The 24549-nt window shown below is 41.2% G+C and overlaps 1 protein-coding gene and 1 pseudogene across 2 annotated transcripts in view; both read left to right on the top strand.

Moving 5' to 3' along the window:
- LOC118654202 (vascular endothelial growth factor receptor kdr-like) overlaps positions 1–24549 on the top strand; it is a 463598-nt gene that overhangs the window by 100658 nt on the left and 338391 nt on the right. For both annotated transcript variants that reach the window (XM_036305522.1, XM_036305523.1), the window contains exons 3-4: positions 841–937; positions 17164–17384. In XM_036305522.1, coding sequence (XP_036161415.1) covers positions 841–937; positions 17164–17384 — 318 coding nt within the window. The remainder of the gene's footprint in view (positions 1–840; positions 938–17163; positions 17385–24549) is intronic.
- On the top strand, positions 23071–23886 carry LOC118654205 (annotated as a pseudogene).

A 24549-nucleotide genomic window follows, 5' to 3' on the forward strand; every position in this document is an offset into this window, starting at 1 on the left:
TCTCATGCAATGGTGCATTGTCTGGTGTTCTGCTGAATTAGGCTGGTTCTGCTGGGTTTCACTTGAGCCTGTGGTGTCTAAGTCTGTTCCAGTTGTCTCTCATTCCCCTTGGAACAGTAGCCTATCTAAGTTTAGGTTTTTTATAATGATGGCAGAAAAAGAAGAGATTGAACAAGAACATGAAATGTTTACTAAAACTCCAGACTGAAACCAGTGCTCTATAATCTCAACCCAAATGCAACTGGCTAAAATCAATTATACATCAATAAAATCAGATATAGATGTAGGTACTCAATGAGTGTGTATTTGGCCAAATCAATCACCAAGCCCCAAATCAATGGGGTAGGCAAATAGACTTTTTGCACTATATTGGGTAGTAATGAAAAGTAATTGTAAACAATGATTCAATATATCGCAGGTGTGTACTGTGGAAAGCCACACAACATGCATTTTCCCTTCAAAGAGGTAACAACCTACACCTAATTTTGTGTGTCTTCCAGTTTTGTGCATACCTATATTTTCTTCTTTTACACCAACAGTTATATACTATACATATTATTTTGTATTTTTATTTTTATTTTGAGACTATTCTATATCATTATATAGTTCCATTTTTTTTCTGTTTTACTGCTGTGTATACCATCATATATATATGCCATAATTTAATCAGTACCTTATCAATAGGCATTTGGCTATTTCTAATAGTTTGCTATTACAGAAATGCAGTAGTTGGCTTTACTATATATATCAATTTACTCATGTGGAATGTGAAATGTTATTTAGATACATCTGATGACTAATTGATAAATTCTAATAGCAACAAATTTTATCTTGGTTCAGGTCTTGCCAATAAAGAGATCATGATGAAACCAGAGATGAGTATTCTTGGAGACCAAGTGGTAATCCAGGCTGGTGGAACATTTGACATAACCTGCAGGTAACAATATCAAGGCCCTTGAACTTTTCCTGATTAAAAGACCCATTGTAGGAAGTTCAGAAAAGTTGAGTCTTTGATCACACTCCAAATTTTTTATTTCTTTTACAACAATTGAGGATAGGTTCTGAAAGGTCAGGTTCCTTGCTACTGGTTTTTGAAAAGCGTACTTCCCTGAGTGGAGCAGAATAGCTTTTCAGCTGAATCCAAGTATCTTTGTCTTTGTCTCCCTTATTTATATTATTACTTTTTTCACACATCTCATAAAACTAAGTTGACTGTTAAAGTCTTTAATATGCCAAAATGTATGTTAATTATCTTGGCAAGTATCTGCTCTTAACTTGTCTGTTTAGAGCAGTGCCAATAGCACACGGTATGTGCCCCTGTACACTCTCCTTTGTCATGGTTACATTTTTGAGCTATTAAATGGTACCTATTTCCTTGATATCTACAGTGTCACATTTCTTATAGACTCACATGTATTTGGCCAAAGAAACAAGTTCATGTTTTCAAAAATACCTAGAGAAATGGAAGTGGGTACTTCTCCTTTTCTTTGTGTTCTTCCTTTTGGTGAATTACTGGAAGATGGAAATACTAGCAAAAAGAGAAGTTTCATTTGAAAGACCCAACCAGAATTTAACATTATAAGAAGCGTAAGTATGAGGGTTTGGGAGAGAAAGCATATAGAAATGGAGATGTGAGAAATATTCACAGAAACTGGATGAGAGTTGAAATTATATGAATAGATGAGGATAACAGGGAGGGTGTATTGAGTGAGGAGATAAAAGAATATTGGTCATAATCTTGAGGAGCCTCTGTGCTTCTAGATTATATGGGTAGAAAGGGGACTTGGGAAAGTATAGGGTAAATAGGTAAGAGGGAGAAACAAGGGAGAACTGTCATAAGGGAGAGCAGGGTTTCAAGAAAGGAGTGGTCAAATTTTGTGGCATAGATGTAGGTGTTCAATAAGTGTGTATCCAATTTAATTGAACTGGAAACAGAATGTAATGCTTCCTTCTTCTTTAAGATAGCCAATGCCCCAGTGTGTCAGTAAAGGTTATATTGTAATATGTGCAATAGGAAATCCAAGTTAACAGTGGATTTTGGAAATAAAGTTTAACTATTTTATGGAAAAAAGTCCAAAGGGTGGATATCTGGGGATGGCATGCCAGTCCCATGAAATCATTAGAAACTCATACTCCTTCTGTATTATAGATAGATCTTCATTAACTAATGAGTTTCATCATATGGTCCAAAATAGTTATTCAAACTCCATTCATCATGTCTGTATTCCAGCTAGTTAGAAAATAAAAGTAAGTTAAAGAAAGACATGCCTTCTATCTCTGAGAACATTTTCCCAAAACCTCTGTACACCACTTGTGCTTATATCCCTTTGACCAAAACTTAGTCACATGATCACACTTAGCTGCAAGAGAGGCTGGAAATGCAATGTTTTCCCCAGGAAGTTATATGTCCAACTAAAAAAAGTGAATATTTTATTGCCATGAAAGAAGGGGAGAACACATATTGTCATGCCTAGTGAATTACACAAAAGTGAAGTGATAGTGGTGATATTTAACTTCTATTTTCAACTGGGCAGAGGGGCTGGGGGCTTCCATCCTAGGTCTTGTTGATTCCTGTACTCACCCTCCAGGGGGTGCCCTTTCCTAGCTGCCTGGGCTTCCAACAATACATATGAGTTTTTAATAAGGTATTTGATCCAGACATTTGGGTTTTGGAGGGTGTCTTTTCCCCACCTGTACACCTACTTAGAAACATCTCTGGGTGTAAAGCATAATTGAGGAGTCAGCCGCAGTGCATTATCAGACTCTGTTCATACAGGATCACTTTACCCCAGTGACTCTGAATGGCATCTGATCTATTATTAGCTATCATATAGAATCTGCCACCAATGGCCTGCTTGTGTTCTGGTCTGTCATGTTTCAATAGGCCATACTTATTTCAAGAGCTACTTTCCAGGATATACCGAGCGCGCTGGGGCTGAGGGGCCTCCTCTCCGCGTCCTGCATGGAGGGGGAGACTTGAACCGGTTCTGCAAACTAGGAGGCGCTTTGGGGATTAAAGAATAATGAAAGACAGACATAAAATAGATTACAAGCTTGGTCTGGGTGTGGTGCCTGCCCTCTGGAGGGACATAGCACACAGAGAGAGAGCCAGCTCCGAAAGCTGATTTATTATATACTCGAATTACAGGAAGTTACATCACATCTGGGTGGGCCTTTGACATCATGAGATCCATCCCCTTAACACTGGGTGGGAGAGTCAGACTGGGTGGCGTCCAGTCTTTGACTGGTCCCGCCTCCAGGGCGTGGCTTTTGCCCTCACACTGAATCCAGCTGATGTAAGTTAAGCCAAGTGTATTCTAATGGCCCTTAACACCAGGACCATTAGTCTCATAGAACCCAGATTTAATTGACCATACATCTTAGACACTCAACCCCAGGTAATGCAATTGAGACAGGCTTGGCTTTGGCAGGGAGGCTGGTTGGTACTTTAGGGAAAATTTGATTCAGTGCTAAGAGGATCCTGGAGAAAGTTCATCTGGATGACAGTCTAATAGTTTCTCAGGTAGAGGTGGAGGGATGAGAGAAGGAGGAATGGCTTGTGAAATCACAAATAACTCTTCAGAAATTTTCAGAAATATGAGGAGCTCCTCTAACCTCCCCTTTTTTTAAATATATTTTTATTGATTTCAGAGAGGAAGGGAGAGGGACAGAGAGATAGAAACATCAATGATGAGAGAGAATCATTGATCGGTTTCCTTCTGCATGCCCCCCCCCCCCGCCACTGGGGAGCAAACCCACAACCTGGGCATGTGCCCTTGACTGGAACCAAACCAGGGACCCTTCAATCCGCAGGCCAATGCTCTATCCACTGAGCAAAACCAGCCAGGGCTCTAAGTCCCTTTTTTAAATGTGTAAGTTGAGAACTGAAATGTTGACAGTACCTGCCAAAGGACACATAACTGGGCAATGGAAGAGCTTTTGCCTTACTTCTAGTTTCCACCACAATGAAATAAAATTTTGAATATTTCTTCCCTTGCACTTAAATTACCATAGATGTCTTTTCCCCCTACTGGTTGATATATATACTCCTTCATTTATTTATTGTATAGAAAACATTTTGTTGATGTAAACAAATAATAATAACCGAATATGAAAATAAATAAAAATGAGTAATTTACTGTGTGTCTGCTGTACTAGGCACAATACTCTGACTGGTGGTGAGAATAGCCATATATTCAAAACTGGGTAAATCATACTCCAGCTTTCTAGGGGAGGACTTCAGAGTTGAATGAAAAAGATAGGCATGCTCAAAAGAAGTTAAAATAGCCAGGACTATCAATTGGAAATTTCAGAACAGATTTGAAATGAAGTACATTTAGGAAAATAAAATAGCCTTAAAAAGACAAAAGTTGGACTATACATCTTTCAAAGCTGTTTCAAGAGACTAATATATTTTATTCCCACATCAACCCCACAGAGTAGATAGAAAAAGGGATTGTTTCCTTATATATTCAACAAATATTTATTTAGCACCTACTATGTACCAGACACTGGACTAGGTGCAGAAGATATGATACTGAACAAAATGGGCCAAGATCCCTGCCCTCATGGAGATGACACTCTGGGAGAGATAGATAACAAGACAAATAAGAAAATTATGTGGTATGTAAAAAGATGACAGGTGCTATGGTACAGTATCAGAGTAAATGGAAGGTGTTTATTTTAAAAGGTTGGTCAGGATAGAAGCATCATCCGAACAGAGACAAAAAGCAAGGAGTCATGCAGGTATGTGGAGGAAGAATTTTCCAGATAGGGAGAATAACAAATGCAGAAAACTTGAGATAAGGGTGAATTTGACATGGTCAATAAAAAGCAAGAAGTTGGTGTGGCTGTAACAAAATAAGCAATAAGAAGAAAGATAGGAGATTAGGTGGAGTGGCAGCAGGATTTTATAGACCCTAGTTTGGCTTTTGAATTTAAGTTGCTATAGGAATTTAAACAAGGGAATGATGTGGAAAAAAAAAAAAAAATATATATATATATATATATATATATATATATATATATATATATATATATATATATTTTAGAGGCCAGTGCATGAAATTCTTGCGGGGGGGGGGGGTGTCACATCAGCCCAGACTGCACCCTGTCCAATCTGAGACCCCTTGGGAGATGTCTCGGGGATCGGACCTAAACTGGCAGTCAGACATCCCTCTCACAATCCTGTACCACTGGCTCCTAATCACTCACCTGCCTGCTTGCCCGGTTGCCCCTGACTGCCCCCCCCCACCTGCTGGCCAGGTCACCCACAACTGCACACTCCCTGACAGCCTGGTCGCTCCTAACTGCCCCCACCCCGCTGGCGTGGTCACCCCTTACTGCCCCCCCTGCTGGCCTGGTCACCCCCAACTGCCCCTCTCTGCAGGCTTGGTTGCCCCTAACTGCCCCCCCACCAGCCTGGATGCCCCCAACTGTCCCCCCACTGGCCTAGTCACCCCTCACTACGCCCCTTCCAGCCTAATCACCCCCGACTGCCCCCCTGGCCTGGTAGTCCCTCATGGACCCCCTGCCGGCCTGGTCACCCTACACAGCCTGCTGTTCAGTCATTTGGTCATCCCTCACTAACCCCCCTGCCAACCTGGTATAAGGCAGCCATCTTGTGAGGGTGTGAGGGTTAATTTGCATATTCCTCTTTATTATATAGGATATGTGTGTGTGTATATATTTAAAAAGTCTCATTCTGGGTTCTGTGACAGATATGGATTAAAAGGGGAAAGAGTCAGAAGCTACTGCAGCATTCCAGGTGCGAGAGAAGTGGTCAGCTTCTGAATAGAAGGGAGAAGAGTATGTGACAGAGTAAAAGAGTGAGATGGGTGTGTGTGGATGTGTGGTGTGTGTGTGTGGGTGAGTGAGGGACAGTTAGATATTGCAGGAGTCCCAGGGACTGGCAGATCGGGCTCTCTTAGAAACCCCTGAAGCATAACATGGCCCCACCTACACTCATAACATATTCTGAGAAACTCTAGACCTGCCACACATGGAAGCTGGCCTCAACTACATTTTGAAGGTAGAGCATAAAGGGTATTCTGATGTAATGGAAGTGGAGTGTGAAAAAATGTAATTCAAAAATTATTTCCATGACAGTTAAAGATGATAACCATAAAAAATACTATTTGTTGGGTACTTATTCTGTGTCAGGCTTTGCTCTAAGCACTTTATATGGATTGACTCAGTAAATCTATTCAATAAATCTGTGAGGTAGGTTCTATCAGGCCCACTTTACAGATGAGGATATCAAGGCTTGAAGAGGAGAAGGAACTTGTTAAGATTCCGATATGAGAACCAAGTTCTCCTGATGCCCAAGCCAATGAGTTGTTTATTATGTAAATACTAGGGGCCCAGTGCACGAAATTCATGCGGGGGGGGGGGTCCCCTCAGCTTGGCCTGCACCCCTTGGGGGATGTCTGACTGCTGGTTTAGGCCCAATCCTAACCTCTCTACTGCCTGCCTGCCTGATCACCCCTAACCACTCTGCCTGCCTAATTGCCCATAACCACTCGCCTGCCTGCCTGATCTCCCCTAACCATTCTGCATGCCTGCCTGATCACCCCTAACCACTATGCATGCCTGCCTGGTGCCCCTAACTGCTCGCCTGCCTGCCTGATCTCCCCTAACCATTCTGCATGTCTGCCTGATCACCCCTAACCACTATGCCTGCCTGCCTGATCACCCCTAACTGCTCGCCTGCCTTCCTGATTGCCCCTAACCACCTCTGCCTTGGCCCCCACCACTGCAGCTTCATCTGGAAGGTCGTTCAGCTGTCCAGTCTAATTAGCATATTATACTTTTATTATTATAGATGTGTGCAACTATATACTTTCCAAGTCTAACAAGTCCATGGAACAGGCTGAGCTCATACTTTCTTTCCTAGCGCCAACAAAGATTGAGCATACTTTCTTATGTTCAATTGGGCCTTTGTAATGATTCCTGGTGCAAGTTACTCAAGTTCCCAAGCCTTAAGATGTAGGCCTTTGGTGCACTTGCAGGCAAATCCAGAATCTTATGGAAGGTGAATGGGGAAAATGAATCAGCCTGAGAGAAAGCCCAAGACTCTGGTATGTGATTCTCCCTAGGATGTTATCAGGAATAGAAGGCATAGTCATTCCAAGTATCCAACTGCTCAGACCCAAGCATGCATGAGAATCTGCTATTGGAATCTCTGGAACTCAGTTCACACTCCTAGAATATTTTCAAAAGTGTCCTCTTGGGCTCAACCAAATATTCAGAGATGGGAGTTAAAAATAGGTCTAAATTGGGAGTGTGCTGTATGAATAAACTTAAACAACTTCTCCTCCTTTACTCCCAGCCCTCTCTAATCACCCCAGTCCTTCATGTTTGCTCTTCTTCCCAAGTCTTCTCTCTCTAAAGATCCTCATATCCTAGCCACCCTCTGCCCACCATCCTAAATAATAAGTCCTGTGCCCCAACTTCATCAAATCTGCTAATCTAATTCATGTCCAGCTGATATTGAATTATTTTGGTAAGGTATATTTCCACAGATTTCTTCTATAGACAATGGAAGTAAAGTCTAGTATGACATGAATGTATTCCTTATTAAGAACCAATAATTTGCCGAAACCGGTTTGGCTCAGTGGATAGAGCGTTGGTCTGTGGACTGAGAGGTCCCAGGTTCGATTCCGACAAGGGCATGTACCTGGGTTGTGGGCACATCCCCAGTAGGAGATGTGCAGGAGGCAGCTGATCGATGTTTCTCTCTCATCGATGTTTCTAACTCTCTATCTCTCTCCCTTCCTCTCTGTAAAAAATCAATAAAATATATTTAAAAGAAAAATAAGAACCAATAATTTTCAGATATTTTGTTAGTGATAGAATGGGCTACTTTGGGGAAAAGAGGGTGATGGGGATTTGCCCACCACTAGAGGTACTGAAACTGAGGATCAGTATGTTGGGGTTCTGTAGTAGGAATTCAGACATTAGGTAGAGGCACAAATTCTTTTTTGTCTGTTTGTTTCAAATATAAACATTTGTTTTTATTTTTTTATTTGTTATTTTTTAAAAATATTTTTTATTAATTTCTGAGAGGAATGGAGAGGGAGGGAGAGATAGAAACATCAATGATGAGAGAGAATAATTGATTGGCTGCCTCCTGCATGCCCCCAACTGGGGGTCAAGTCCACAACCCAGGCATGTGCCCTTGACCAGAATCAAACCTGGGACTCTTCAGTCTGCAAGCAGATGCTCTATCCACTGAGCCAAACTGGCTAGGGCTATTTGTTATTTAAAAAATATTTATTGTTAAAAGTATTACATATGTCCCCTTTTACCCCCATTGACCTCTCCCATCCTGCCCCTGCCCCCCACCCAAGCCTTCACTACCCAATTGTCTATGTCCATGGGTTATGCATATATGCATATGAGGTCATTGGTTGATCTCTCCCCCATGCCATCCTCTCCTGCCTTCCCTCTGAGGTTTGATAGTCTGTTCGATGTTTCTGTGTCTCTGGGTCTATTTCTCTTCATCAGTTTATGTTGTTCATTAGATTCCACATATGAGTGAGATCATGTGATATTTATCTTTCTCTGACTGGCTTATTTCACTTAGTATAATGCTCTCCAGGTCTATCCATGCTGTTGAAAATGGTAAGAGTTCTTTCTTTTTTACAGCCGTGTAGTATTCCATTGTATAGATGTACCACAGTTTTGAATCCACTCATCTGCTGATGGCCACTTAGGCTGAGACAAAAATTCTGAACTCAGTAAATTATAGCCCTTTCAGCAATTATTTTTGTTTGTTTGTTTAAAGGATATGTATATAAGAATAAGAAGAATTTTAGACAGAGACTCACAAAGTATAAAATATTTATGTGGCCCTTCATAGAAACCATTTTATGGAGGTTTGGTAAAGACAGTAGATATGGCCTGATCTCACCTCCTCCCACAAACACACCAAAATTACAACTAAATATAGAGCAAGCATTGCTGAGAACCATATAAAAACTAGCTGGACAGAATTCCCATAACTAAGGATTTAAAGCAGTGGTTCTCAACCTTCTGGCCCTTTAAATACAGTTCCTCATGTTGTGACCCAACCATAAAATTATTTTCGGTGCTACTTCATAACTGTAATGTTGCTACTATTATGAATTGTAATGTAAATATCTGATATGCAGGATGGTCTTAGGCGACCCCTGTGAAAGGGTCGTTTGATCACCAAATGGGTCGCGACCCACAGGTTGAGAACTGCTGATTTAAAGAATAAGCCATGTTGAGATGGGTAAGAGGGATAGAGATGTGGTCTAATCAGATCCTGAAGTGTGGTAATTCACAAACAAGAAGGAAATCATAGTGGAAGTGGTCCGCCCTGAGGACTGAGGGTCCAAGCCCCACACCTGGCTCTTCAGCTCAAAAAATATGTGGTAGAAAGAGAACTCCCCGTAATATTTGGCTTTGAAAACCAGCAGGGATTGCATCTGAAAGAGACAAAGGGCTTGGCGAGACTGAGATGCTCCTCTTAAAGACCCCAAGAACAAAGTCACCAGCTCTAAGCTCCAGTGCAGAGGTAGCAGTTTAAGAAGCACCTAGCTCAAATGGAGATAAATTAAACAGAACAACATTAGGGTGACTGTGAGAGGTACAGGGATCAGTGGAAGTTCTCTCTGAAGATGGAAGCACTGATGGGTGCCATTGGTGTTGTTTTTGTGTGTTTCTTTTGCACTCTCCTTCCACTTGGCTGGCATGGTATAGGTAGGCACCAAATCTATCATCTTGATTAACCTAGTTAAAGCTGTGTGCATTGCCCTAGCAAGAGCCTTTCCAAAGCAACTCTAGACCCACCATACATGGCAACCACCTTTGGACCAACTCATAACATATTCTGAGAAACTCTAGACCTCCCACACATGGAAGCTGGCCTCAACTAACATTTTAACATTTCCCAAGTGGCCCCAAGCCCAGCACAAATAGTGACTGGCCTTGCTTCACATTATAGAGACTATCAAGTTGCCCCAAGCGTGGTACAAGTGGTTGGCATTGGACTGCGCCAAAGTTTCTCCCAAGAGGTTCCATATCCAACAAAACTGGTGGCTGATGGGGCGGGGGGGCGGTTTCCTCAGCCTGGTCTGTGCCCTCTCGCAGTCTGGGAGCCCTCAGGGGATGTCCTACTGCCGGTGGGGAGCGGGCCTAAGCCATCAGTTGGACATTGTTAGTGCTGCCATGGCTCCTGCCACAGCCACTGCGCTCGCCAGCCATGAGCCCGGCTTCTGGCTGAGCAGAGCTCCCCCTGGGGGACCACACTGAACACCAAGAGACAGCTCCTGCATTGAGTGGGAATGGGCCGAAACCGGCTCTCCAACATCTCTCGAGGGGTCCCAGATTGCAAGAGGATGCAGGCCAGGCTGAGGGACCCCACCAGAGCGGGATAGGGATTGGGGAGGGATGCGAGAGGTTGGCCAGCTGGGGAGGGACCATGGGAGGGCTCCAGGGTGTGTCCGGCCCATCTCATTCAGTCCCCAGCATCAGGCTAATCTACCAGTTGGAGCGTCTACCCCAGGGGTGGGCAAACTTTTTGACTCGAGGGCCACAATGGGTTCTTAAACTGGACCGGAGGGCCGGAACAAAAGCATGGATGGAGTGTTTGTGTGAACTAATATAAATTCAAAGTAAACATCATTACATAAAAGGGTACGGTCTTTTTTTTTTTTAGTTTTATTCATTTCAAACGGGCCAGCGATCCGTAGTTTACCCACGGCTGGTCTACCCCCTGGTGGTTAGTGCATTTCATAGCAACTGGTCGACTGGTCTACTGTCTGCCCCCTGGTGGTCAGTGCATGTCATAATGAGTGGTTGAGAGGCCTTAGTATATCATTAGCATATTATCCTTTGATTGGTTGAATGGACGACCGGACACTTGGCATATTAGACTTTTATTATATAGGATAGGACACTTGGCATATTAGACTTTTATTATATAGGATAGGATTGGAAATCCTAGCCGCAGAAATAAGACAAGATAAGGGAATATATGCATCCAAATTGGAAAGGAAGAGGTAAATCTGTCACTATAGAGAAAAAACCGTAAGAACTTGATCAAAAATCTATAAAAACTTGTAGATAAATTCAGTGAAGTTGCAGGATGCAAAATTAATATGCAGAAATCAGTAGCATATCTATACACTAAGAATGAATTATCAGAAAGAGAAATTAAGCAAACAGTTGCATTTACAATTACATAAAAAATACCTAGGAATTCATTTAACCAAGAAAGCAAAATGCCTATACTTTAAAAAGTATAACACATTGATGAAAGAAGTTGAAGATAACACAAATAAATGGAAATATTTGGCATTCTTATGGAATATAAGGATTAGTATTTTTTAAATGTTCATTTCAAAGTATTCTACAGATGTAATGCAATCCCTATGAAAATATTAATGGTATTTTTTACAGAACTAGAAAAATAATAAAGGGTGGCCCAAAATTCATTCAAGAAGTAATTTTGATAGAAAACACAGGATTATAATTAAAAATTGTAAATTTTTATTGATTCATAAAGTATACAGTATAAGGTTATGTATGGAATAGCATATCAGGTAAATGGCCTTCAAGAGCTTCTCAAAATGTCCAATTCTTGACCACGGTGCTGAATTGATGTCCCTGGTCTCTCAGCAACACTCTCAGAACTGCTTCGATGTTTTGTGTTGAACAACTTGTTGAAGGACGGCCAGAGTGTTTAAGATCACTAATTGATCCCGTCTCCCTAAATTTTTAAATTAATCTCTTCACAGTTGATGAAGTTAAATCACTATTCCGACCATATTTTGCAAGAAAATTGTGAACTGTAGCTGCCAAACCTTCATTATTTTTAAAATATTGCTCAACAATGAAAACGCATTGTTCTTTTGTGTAGCACTCCATTTTTAATAACCCTGAACTGTCAGCTGTCACGCTATCTGTTTTTTTCGTTAGCAACACTTTACGGCACAAATGGCGTAAAATTCAAATCTTGCTTGAATTTTGGGACACCCTTTACTTATATTTTTATTTAATTTATACTTTTGGTTTATTTATAGGAACCACACACACACACACACAAACACACACACACACACACATACACACACACACACACAAAACAAAGAAACAAACAAAATAAAACCTCTGAACAGCCACAGCAATCTAGATGGAAAAGAATAAAGCTGGAGGTATCACACTACTTGATTTCAAACTATACTACAAAACTATAGTAATCAAAACAGTATGGTACTGGCACTAAAACAGAGTCATAGATCAATAGAACAGAAGAGATAGCTCAGAAATTATCCCACATTTATATGTTCAATTAATCTATAACAAAAAAGGCAGGAAATACAAAGGGTGAAAGATAGTCTCTTCAAGAAATGGTATTAGCAATATTGAACTGATACATACAAAATATAAAGCAGGACTCCTTTCTTAAAACGTATACAAAAAATAAATTTAAAAAAGACTTAAATGTTGACCTGAAACCATAAGCATTGAAGTCTTTTACATTAATCTTAGAAATATTTTTGGATGTCTCTTCAGGCAAGCAAAACTAAACAAATAGATCTACATGAAATTAAAATGCTTTTGCTTAATGAAGGAAACCACCATAAAACAAAACAAAAAACCTACTGAATGGGAAAAGATGTTTGCAAATTATATGACTGATTGGCCCTAATATCCAAAATATAAAAAGAACTCATACAACTCAACATCAGAAAAACAAACAATCTGAAAAAAAAATTGGGAGAGGATCTGAGCAGACATTTCTTCAAAGAAGACACACAGATAACCAACAGACATATGAAAAGTTATTCAACATCCCTATCAGAGAAATGCAAATCATAACCACAATTAGATATCATCTCACACCTTTCATAATGGCTATTATTTAAAAAGTCAACAAATAACAAATATTGGTGAGGATGTGGAGAAAAAGGAACCATTGTGCACTTTTGGTGGAACTGAAAATTGGTGCAACCACTATGGAAAATAGTAGGAAGATTCCTTAAAAATTTTTAAATGAAACTACCATATGATGTAGCAATCCCACTTCTGTGTATTTATCCAAAGAAAACAAAAACACAAATATATATATATATATATATATATATATATATATATATATATATATATAGTGTTAAAAATGAAGTCTTGACATTTACAACAACACGAGTAAAACTAGGGGGTATTATGTGAAGTGAAATAAGTCAGACAGAGAAAGAAAAAATACCATGTTTTCACTTATTTGTAGAATCTAAGATGACCAAACAAACAAATAAAACAAAACAGAAACAGACCCATAGATACAGAGAAAATATTTATGGTGCTAGAAGGGTTGGCAGGATGGGTGAAAAAAGTGAAAGAGGATAAGAGGTACAAATCTCCAGTTATAAAAATAATTAACAGGGATGTAATATATAGCATAAGGAAAATAGTCAATATTATTGCAATAACTTTGTATGGTGACAGATGGTTACTAGACTTATTGTGATCACATTATAAGGAATATAAATGTGATTCACTATCCTATCTAATAAAAGAGAAACATGGTAATTGGCGTATAACCGCTACCCTTCCCATTGGCTAATCAGGGTGATATGCAAATTAACTGCCAGCCAAGATGGCGGCCGGCAGCCAGGCAGCTTGAAACTAACATGAGGCTTGCTTGCTTCATTGACGGAGGACTCCAACGTTCCCCACCTGCCTTGCCGGCCTCTGAGCTTGCAGTTTAAGAAACATTGTAACAAATATAGAAGCTAAACAAAACCCCAGAAACCTGCTTTCGGTGAGCCGGGATCTCAGAGCTGGAGTTGATACAGAGTTTCAATTATAGAACCTAAACAAACCAGATACCTGCTTTCAGCAGCGGAAGCCTCAGAGCTGGAGCCAGAGCTAAAGCTGGCCCAGAATAAAAAAAGAAAAGAAAAAAAGAAGCAGTTGGGAGCTTCAGCCCTCAGCCCCTCACCCAGACTAGCCAGGCACCCCAGTGGGGACCCCCACCCTGAAGGGGGTGTGACCAGCTGCAAACAGCCATCATCCCCTCATCCAGGCTAGCCAGGCACCCCCACCCTGATCCAGGACACCCTTCAGGGCAAACCAGCCAGCCCCCACCCATGCACCAGGCTTCTATTTTATATAGTAAAAGGGTAATATGCCTCCCAGTACCAGGATCAGCGGAGCCATGAGGCCTCTCAGCACCGGGATCAGCGTGACAGGGGGCAGCGCCCAAACCCCCTGATCGCCCTGTGGCTCTGTGTGTGACAGGGCGTGGGGCCACAACCTCTCTATCGGCCCTGTTCTGTTCCTGACAGGGGAAGGCGCCCCAACCCCTGATCGGCCCTGCTCTGTGCCTGATAGGGGGAGCTCCCCAACCCCCTGATCACCCTGCGGCTCTGTGTGTGACAGGGTGCGGCCCCCAAACCCCCCCAGCCCACGGGCCATGCTCTGTGTGTGACGGGGTGGAGCCATAACCTCCCCATGGGCCCTGCCCTGAGTGTGAGAGTGGCGGCGCCCCAACCCCCTGATTGGCCCTGCTCTGTGTGTGACAGGGGGCGGTGCCCCAACTCCCCTATCGGCCCTACTCTGTGAGTGACAGGGGGGAGCTCCTCAACCCCCAATGGGCCCTGCTCTGTGTGTGACAGGGGGGAACTCCCCAACCCCCTGATTGACCCTGCTCTGTGCGTGACAGGGGGCAGCACCCCAACCCCCTGATCGGCCCTGCTCTGTGAGTGACAGGGGGTGGCGCCGCAACCTCCCCATCGACCCTGCCTTGAGTGTGACGGGGGCGGTGCTCCAACCCCCCAATCGGCCCTACCCTGAGCATGACTGAGGGTGGCATCGCAACCTCCCAATTGGCCCTGCTCTGTGCATGACAGGGGAAGGCGCCCCAACTCCCCAATCGGCCCTGCTCTGAGCCCGACCAGGGGCTGCACCTAGGGATTGGGCCTGCCCTCTGCCACCGGGAGCAGGCCTAAGCCAGCAGGTCGTTATCTCCTGAAGGGTCCCAGACTGCAAGAGGGCACAGGCCGGGCTGAGGGACCCCCCCCCCAAGTGCACAAATTTTTGTGCACCAGGCCTCTAGTGTAATATAATATTCTATGTGAACTATGCTTTAATTTTTAAAAAAACAATTTTGGCTACTGCTATACCCAAGATACTGTCTGCTTGTGTACATGCTTTTGTCTGGTTTCAGAGCAAACCATGTAGAATAATCCTGAAGACTTTACAGGCTAGGTTAGGGTGGACTGGGACCATTAGAGGTACTACATACATAGGGTAAAAAATCACATCAGTAATGTTGGGTCTAAGGGGAAGGTATGAGACTCCAGTCAAGCAAGGAAGATAAGTGTCAGGAAATGAAAACTCTAGGAACAATTTTTCATGGGATCCAAAGCCCAACAAAGACAACAGAATTTCAGGTAGCAGCTGATAACAGTTCAGAGAGTCTATTAGTTTGCTAGGGTTGCCACAGCAAAATAACCAATATTAGGTGGCTTGAACATCATACATTTATTTTTTTCACAGTTCTAGAGGCTAGAATTTCAAGATAAATCTATTAACAGATTTTGTTTCTCTTGAGGCCTGCTTCTTTGGCTTACAGATGGCTGCCTTCTCACTGTGGCTTCTCATGATATTTTCTCTGTGTGTGCATATCTCTGGTATCTGTGTGTACTAATCTCCTTTTCTTATAAGGACACTAATCATGCTGGATTAGGGCCCACTCAAATGGCCTCCTTTAAACTTATTTATCTATTTCCAAATATAATCACATTCTGAGGTTCTTGGGATTAATACTTCAACATATGAATTTGTGGGGGACACGATTCAATCTATACACACCTTCTCTTAGGCTGTCTGGTTTTGAGGCCACATAGTTTATTTGAAGACCCCCAGAATGAAGCTGGACATACCATAAAGAGATCATCATTCAAATAGGAACAGAGACTCCAGTGGTAGGTAGTGGATAGCAAATGGAGGGTGCAAGAGTTAGAGCATGAGGAGTTAGAATGTGGGCAGGATCTGTACTGTTGTTCTCTAACTCTCATTTTATTTTTTAGTAGTCTTAACCACAATCATGGTAACATATTATCTTTTCAAAATGGTTTGAAATGCATTGCTTTTGAAGAATGTACTCAAGGTGAGCAATGGCTCTCCACACAACTTCATGGTTTACCTTCTCTTCACTTCAGTGAATTTATGGGTCATGATAAACAGTGTTCTAGCAAGTGTGTGAATGCTGGAGATGATATATGATATGGGTAAGGGTATCTGTCTTTGACATGAGAACTGGAGTCAAATCTGACTCCATCCTGCCCCCAGTTTCCATTGTCTTCCACTTATGCTGAGGGCTGGCATAACTAAACAATGGCAAATGCTGAGACTTGGTATGCAGGTTCTTTTGTCCTCCCTGTATATTTTCAATGATTGTGACACAGATTCTTCTTGTTATGAGGAAGTAGAGGAGGAGAAAATAATCGTCATTGAGACGAAGATATGGAGTACTGTTGTTTTGTCTGTACATGGAAGATATACAATAAATTTAAAATTAATTTTGTCCCTGGTTCCCTCCCACAAAGTGCAGGGAGAGATCATCCAGCCACATGTCTTTTTACAACTCATTTGCCGAAAAAGCCTTATAAATTCCATGAGGCAAGAAGGTATAATTCAAAAATAAAAACCTAGACTAGGACCTAGTACATATGACTTTGAGTTTGGGTCCTGCCAACAATATTCTGGGCAAAGCCCTTTACTTCCCTGAGTCGTGGTGTTCTCATTTTCCAAGTATAAACAATAAATCAAGAAAGGATCTAGGAATCACTTAACTCAGTCTTTCCCTCTGCTTTTAGATGTTTAATGTTAAATACTCCCAAGCCAATGCATTGATGAAGAGAACTGGGCTGGGTGTATAGATTGAGTAGATGAGAAGATATAGGGGGAGACAGGGAGAAGGAAACAAAAACCTTAACTCACTGTTTTAGTGTCTCATGCCCATAGCTAGGTATTCCAATCCTCTGTGACATTTTTTTTTCCATGGGAACTAATATTTTATAACTCTTCCTTCAGAACTCAGGTTGGGAGCTGAAGCAACATTACTTCTTCACTGCCACTACCATACCTGATTCAGCTTTTTTTTTTTTTTTTGCATTGTGTTTTCAGGGGATTGGCTACCCTTACCTGGACCTGGGGCATGGGGTCTGCAGGGAGTCGGGCCCGCATCTTGGAACACCCCTGCTCTGATAATCCCCTTGTTACTTGCAACCAGCTCACCATCTTCCACACAGAAGCTGGTGACACTGGATACTTCACATGTAGCTATAAGGATGTTGCTGACATCAAGGATCCTAATGGCAAGACCAGCGTGTATGTTTACGTCAAAGGTGAGTGAGTGCCTACTGCTTTGGGGCTGAAGGGTTTTCCTTTCTTTCGTGGATGTCTAGATGCATAAAACCCCAGGTAAGCTTGGAATAAGTTGGAGTGCTTTTCTGAGAACAGTAGGGCAAGAACACACCTTCTGCTTTTAAATTTTGTTAATGACATCCAGTTTTACCATTACATCCACATGTTTTACAAAGATGAAGTTCTTGATCTCTGACCCCATGAGACAAGAAAAATATGATTCATTCAAAATTCAAGTAGTTACCAGTGGTATGTGAAAGAAAGTGGCTGTGGAGAGGTAGATGCCACTGACAAGCTACAGGCAAGCTTTGTTTGATTTTCCTCTATCTCCAGATCACCAGGAAGCCTCTTAGCATTTGAATTTCCTTTCCAGAACTTCTGTGACTTGAGGCTATGGTGCTGGGTGCTGGATTATTGCTCCTTTTGGGTTATAATTTCCTCTTGAGAGCACAGTGAGTGCCTTTCAGAAACCTATTTTTTTGGCTCCTCTTATATACCTCATCTCTCTCTGAGCCATATTTTCACTTTCTTATACATTAACTGGCAACCAATCTCTATAAAGCAGCAAGGTTGGCCCTGAAGAAGACCTAAATCCCAACCCACAGTCCTTCTGGGCTTCCAAAGACACAGGTTAAGTAGGTCTAAGGGACTGTAGTATGAAGGATGAGGATGAGGAGATTCCGAAGATGGCGGCGATATAGGCAGACGCGTCCCAGGTCATGTCCCGGAGCAAATGGAGTAAGCAGCTGAAACTAATAACACCCACCACGAATTGGCGAAATTACTCAGCTGGTGAGGCGGTTTTCAGCTGGGAAGGGCAGAACTCCCCTGGAAAGGTAAAAAAAAACAGGGATCTGGGCAGGAAAGTTTGCCAGACCTCTGAACCCAGAGGGTCCGAGGGAGACCACATGGCAGACAGCCGCGTCCCTTGGGACAGGCACAGCCCCTGACTGGGGAAAGGAGATCCGCGGGATTCCTGGCGCCGCCGGGGGATTTGAGATCTGGGTTCTGTGATCACGGAGGACTGAGCCTAAAGGGGGCAGCCTGAAGAGCTGACCAGAGCATGCAGTGCCAGTAAGAGAAGAGTTTACGGAGACTCAGCCTTCCCAGTTTCCGCGGCCAACGTTTGTTTGTTTGAGGATGAGGTAAAAACAGCTCTAGTCCTGACTCCACTGCTTTTTAGCACAAGTCACTAATCTCTCTGATTCTCAGCTTCCTCATCTATAAAATGAAGGCTTTTCATAAGGATTAGAGGTGATATGTATAAAACCTTTTCATGCAATGCCTTACAATTACTAGGCATTGCATAAAATATATGAAAACATTTTGTAAACTCTATGTTGTCATGCAAAAGAAATGATGGAACAACCTTCACTGCTCTATGATGAATCCCAGGGAAGCGGGGTGGTGGTGTATAGGTGGTGAAAGGGCAATGGTACAATAAATGCGTATCATCATCCAGGTATGTTTAAGGCTCAGGGTGCATACCAGCCTGCCAGAAGACCAGGGCGTTGACAAGGAGATAGGCTGAGACAGAAATGATGGGATAAATTTTGGGAAGCCCTAGAGTGCTAGCGTAAGGAATTAGGGCCCCATTCTTTGCTTGCCAACTCTTAATCCGCACTTCAAACTTGGATGAAGATTGAAGTCTTGTTGGCTTGAGCTCCTCACTCAGATTTGGAATTGAATATGAAGCTCTTGAGATTTGATTCAGATCACGAAGAAGAAAGCTCTTCTTAGAGACGTTGTTCTCCCTGAACTTCCCTTTTGTGGCCCTTTCAGAAAAGTTTATGCCCTCATTGTCCTAATTCTCACCCCCTGGACATCATGCTGCTGACCCAAATAGGGGACAATCCTATCTAATAAAAGGGTAATATGCAAATTAACCACCACTCTGTCACAAAGATGGCTGTGCCCATAGCCACAAGATGGTGGCGCCCAGTCCTCTCAGCCCCGCCAGAGTCCCCCAGTCATGGGGGGGGGGGGGCAGCCACTGAGAGTGGGCAGCATGAGCGGCCTGGCAGAATGCTTGCTTCGTCACCGCAGAGACAAAGCAAGCGTTCCACCCTAGCCACGGATGGGCCTCTGGGCAGCGGGCATGGAGTGGCCAGGCCCTGTGGAGAGCTACTGGCACACGGATTCATGCGCAGGGCTACTAGTATGAGGATAATGAGCCTCGGTATATGCAAGACCCTTCTAGGCTTGGCTTGCATTCTGAGAGCTGGAGTCTTAAAATAAATAATTACTAGGAATGAGGCTTTGGGATCTGAAATTTTAAATATTTCTAAAATTTAAGTACAATTGGTATATAATATAACATAGGTTATATTAGTTTCAAATGTGCAATATATTGATTTGACATTTACATACCTTACAATGTGATTACCCCACTAATTCTAATAATCATCTGTCACTGTGCAAAATTATCACAGTATTACTGACTATATCCACTTCCTCTTTTTTTCTATCCCCCACCCACTGCCTTCTGGTAACTATCCCTTTGGTCTGTTTCTAAAGGTCTGTTTTTGTTTTGTTTTGTTTGTTCCTTTGTTTTGGTTTGGATTTAGATTTCCCATATAAGTGAAACCATACCGTATTTGTTTGTCTTGCCTGACTTATTTCAGTTAGCATAATACCTTCTAGGTCCATCAAAGTTGCTACAAATGGCAAGATTTAATTCTTTTTATTGCTGTGTAATGTTCCATTGTATATCACATCTTCTTTATCCATTCATAATTTGATGGACACCAAGACTGCTTCCATATCTTAGTTATTGTAAATAATGCTGCAATGAACATAGAGGCATTTATAACTTTTCAAATTAGTGTTCTCATTATCTTTGGATATATACCAAAGAAATGTAGAGTTGCTGGATTTAATGGTATATGCACTTTTAGATTTTTTTTAAAATCTTTATTGTTGAAAGTATTACAGATGTCTTCTTTATTTGTGTTTTTTTTTTTCCATTGACCCCCTCCCAGGCCTTCACCACTCTATTGCCTGTGTCTATGGGCTATTCATATATGCATATAAGTTCCCAGGTTAGTCACTCCTCTCCCACTCCTTCACCCCTGACTTCCCTCTGAAATTCGTCAGTCTGTTCCATGCTTCTATGTCTCTGTTTCAATTTTATTCATCAGTTTATTTTGTTCATTAGATTCCACATATGAGTATGATCATGTGACACATATTTCTCTGACTGGCTTATTCTGCTTAGCATAATACTTTCCAGGTCCATCCAGAATGCTGCAAATGGTAAGAGTTCTTTCTTTTTTACAGCTTCATAGTATTACATCGTGTAAATGTACCACAGTTTTTTATCCACTCATCTGCTGATGGGCACTTTGGCTGCTTCCAAATCTTAGCTATGGTAAATTGTACTGCTATGAATATAGGGGTGCATACATTCTTTCTGATTGGTGTTTCTGATTTCTTAGGATATATTCCTAGAAGTGGGATCACTGGGTCAAATGAGAGTTCCTTTTTTAAATTTTTGAGGAAATTCCGTACTGTTTTCGACAGTGGCTGCACCAGTATGCATTCCTACCAGACGTATACTAGGGTTCCCTTTTCTCCAATCCTCACCAGCACTTATCATGTGTTGATTATAGCCATGCTTACAAGTGTGAGGTGATACCTCATTGTCATTTTAATGTTCATCTTTCTGATGATGAGTGACTTTGAGAATTTTTTCATATGTCTCTTGGTCTTTTGCATGTCCACTTTGGAGAAGTGTCTATTTAGGTTCTTTGCCGATTTTTTAGTTGGATTGTCTTCCTTTTGTTAAGTTGTATGAGTTCCCTACATATTTTGGAAATTAACCCCTTATGGGATGTATCATTGGCAAATATGTTCTCCCACACAGTGGGCTCTCTTTTCATTTTGTTGATGGTTTCTTTTGCTGTGCAGAAGCTTTTTATTTTGATGTAGTCCCATTTGTTTATTTTCTCCTTAGTTCCCTTTGCCCCAGGAGATGTATTGGTAAAGATAATGCTACGAGAGATGTCAGATTTTGCTGCCTATTGTTTCTTCTATGATTTTTATGGTTTCACGACTTACATTTAAGTCTTTTATGCATGTTGAATTTATTCTTGTGTATGGTGTAAGTTGTTGGCCTAGTTTCCTTTTTTTTTTTTTTTTGCATGTGCCTGTCCAATTTTCCCAACACCATTTATTGAAGAGACCATCTTGACTACATTGGATACTCTTGCCTCCTTTGTCACATATTCACTGAACATAACAGCATGGTTCGATAGCTGGTGTCACTATTCTGTTCCATTGATCTATATGCCTGATCTTGTGCCAGTACCAGGCAGTTTTTAGTACAGTGGCTTTGTAGTATAAATTGTTATCTGGTATTGTGATTCCTCCAAATTTGTTCTTTCTCAAGATGGCTATGGCTATTCCAGGTCTTTTGTGGTTCCCTATAAATTTTTATAGTGTTTTTTCCAGATCTGTAAAATATGCCATTGGTATTTCAATAGGGATTTAATTGAATCTATAGATTGCATTGGGTAGTTTGGACATTTTAATGATGTTGATTCTACCAATCCATGAACAGGGTGTATTCTTCCATTTGATTATATCTTGCTCTAGCTTTTTTTTTCAATGTCCTATAGTTTTCAGAGTACAGGTTTTTACCTCCTTGGTTAAGTTTATACCTAAGTATCTTAACTTTTTTGTTGCAGTGGTAAATGGGATTGTTTTTATAGTTTCTCTTTCTGAGAGTTCATTATTGGTATATAAAAATGCCATAGATTTCTGGATGTTAATTTTGTAGCCTGGTACATGCCAAATTCATTTATTCAATCTAGTAGTTTTTTATGGAGTCTTTAGGATTTTCTAAGTACATATCATGTCATCTGCGAATAATGACAGTTTTACTCCCTCCTTTCCAATTTGAATGCCTTTTCTTTTCTTCTTCTTGTCTGATCCTTGTGGCTAGGACTTTCAGTACTGTGTTGAACAAAAGTGGTTATAGTGAGCATTCCTATCTTGTTCCTCTTCTTAGGGGCAATGGTTTTAGTTTTTGCCCATTGAGTATGATGTTGTCTGTAGGTTTGCCATATATGGCTTTTATTATGTTGTGGTATGATCCTTCTATTCCCACTTTGCTGAAAGTTTTTCCCCCTATTTATTTATATTGATTGATTGGTTGATTTTTTTTTATTTTTTGCTGTGAGTTTTTACCAAAAACGGGGTGTTGGAGTTTGTAGAATGCTTTTTCTGCATCAATTGATATGATCATGTGATTTTTGTCTTGGAATCTGTTTATGTGATGTCTCACATTTATTGATTTGTGAATATTTACCAACCTTACATCCCTAGAATAAATCCTACTCGGTCATGGTGTATGATCTTTTTCATGTATTGCTGGATTCGGTTTACTAATATTTTGTTGAGCAGTTTAGTAACTATGTTCATTAGGGATATTGGCCTGTAATTATCTTTGTGGTGTCTTTATCTGGTTTTGGAATTAAGATAATGCTGATCTCATAAAAAAGAGGTTGGAAGTGTTTCTTCCTCTTGAATTCTTTGAAATAGTTTGAGGAGAATAGGTGTTAGTTCTTATTTGAATGTTTGATAAAACTCCCTTATGAGGCAAGTGGCCTTGTTCTCCACCTTTTTCTTTTTGGTTCTGCTGATGCTGGCCGGCTCTCATCAGCCTCCGGCCTGCTCTCTCCTTGAGACCCAGCACCATGCCTTCAATTAAATTGCAGAGTTCTGATGGAGAGATATTTGAAGTTGATGTTGAAATTGCCAAACAATCTGTGACTATCAAGACCATGTTAGAAGATTTGGGAATGGATGATGAAGGCGATGATGACCCAGTTCCTCTACCAAATGTTAATGCAGCAATATTAAAAAAGGTCATTCAGTGGTGCACCCACCACAAGGATGACCCTCCTCCTCCTGAGGATGATGAGAACAAAGAAAAGCGAACAGATGATATTCCTGTTTGGGACCAAGAATTCTTCAAAGTTGACCAAGGAACACTATTTGAACTAATTCTGGCTGCAAACTATTTAGACATCAAAGGTTTGCTTGATGTTACATGCAAGACTGTTGCCAATATGATCAAGGGGAAAACCCCTGAAGAGATTCGCAAGACCTTCAATATAAAAAAAATGACTTTACTGAAGAAGAGGAAGCCCAGGTACTCAAAGAGAACCAGTGGTGTGAAGAGAAGTGAAAAGTTGTGCCTGACACTGTAACACTGTAAGGATTGTTCCAAATACTAGTTGCACTGCTCTGTTTATAATTGTCAATATTAGGCAAACAGTAGACAAATGCAGCAGCAAATCAATTGTATTAGCAGAATATTGTCTTCATTGCATATGTAGTTTGGGTACAGATTCCAAACCTATGGCTGAGTTTCTTCCAGTATGATCAAAATATCTTTTCTTTGCTCTGAATAAAACTGAATTGTGGGTTCTCTATAGAAAGTGGCATTTTGGGCTTTCCCTCTTTTTGCAAAGCGATTTCTGCCTAGTTTATTGTCCAGTTAACTTTAGTTTAGTGAAATTTCAAAAGTTGGCGTTGTAAATAAAACAACTTGCAAAAGTTTTCTGAAATAGAAAAAAAAAAACACAAAAAACAAAACAAAAAAAAGCTCCCTTATGAAACTGTCCGGACCAGGGCTTTTGTTTGTTGGAAGTTTTTTGTTGTTGTTGGTTTTTTGTTTGTTTGTTTTTTCTGCTTCAGTTTCATCAGTAGTTATCAGCCTATTCAGCTTTCTGGTTCTTCCTGATTGAATTTTGGAAGATTGTATTTTTCTAAGAAAATGTCCATTTCATACAGGTTGTCCAGTTTGTTGGAATATAGTTGCTCAGAGTATTTATTTTACGAACCTTTGTATTTTTGTGGGGTCAGTTGTTACTTCACCTCTTTTGTTTCTGATTTTATTTATTCCTCTCTCTTTGTTTCTTGGTGAGCCTGGTGAGAGTTTTTATTTTTAGGTAGGCCTGTAGTGCTATGAACTTCCCTCTCAGGACTGTTTTCACGTGTCACATAGATTTGGGGTTGTATATTCATTGGTTTCCAGGATATATTTTATTTCTTCCTTGATCTCTTTGGTAATCCATTGTTTAATAGCATGCTATTTATCATCCATGTGTTTGAATATTTTGAGTGTTTTTATTGTAG

Source organism: Myotis myotis, unplaced genomic scaffold, assembly GCF_014108235.1.
Source record: "Myotis myotis isolate mMyoMyo1 unplaced genomic scaffold, mMyoMyo1.p scaffold_m19_p_4, whole genome shotgun sequence".
NCBI lineage: Eukaryota > Metazoa > Chordata > Mammalia > Chiroptera > Vespertilionidae > Myotis > Myotis myotis.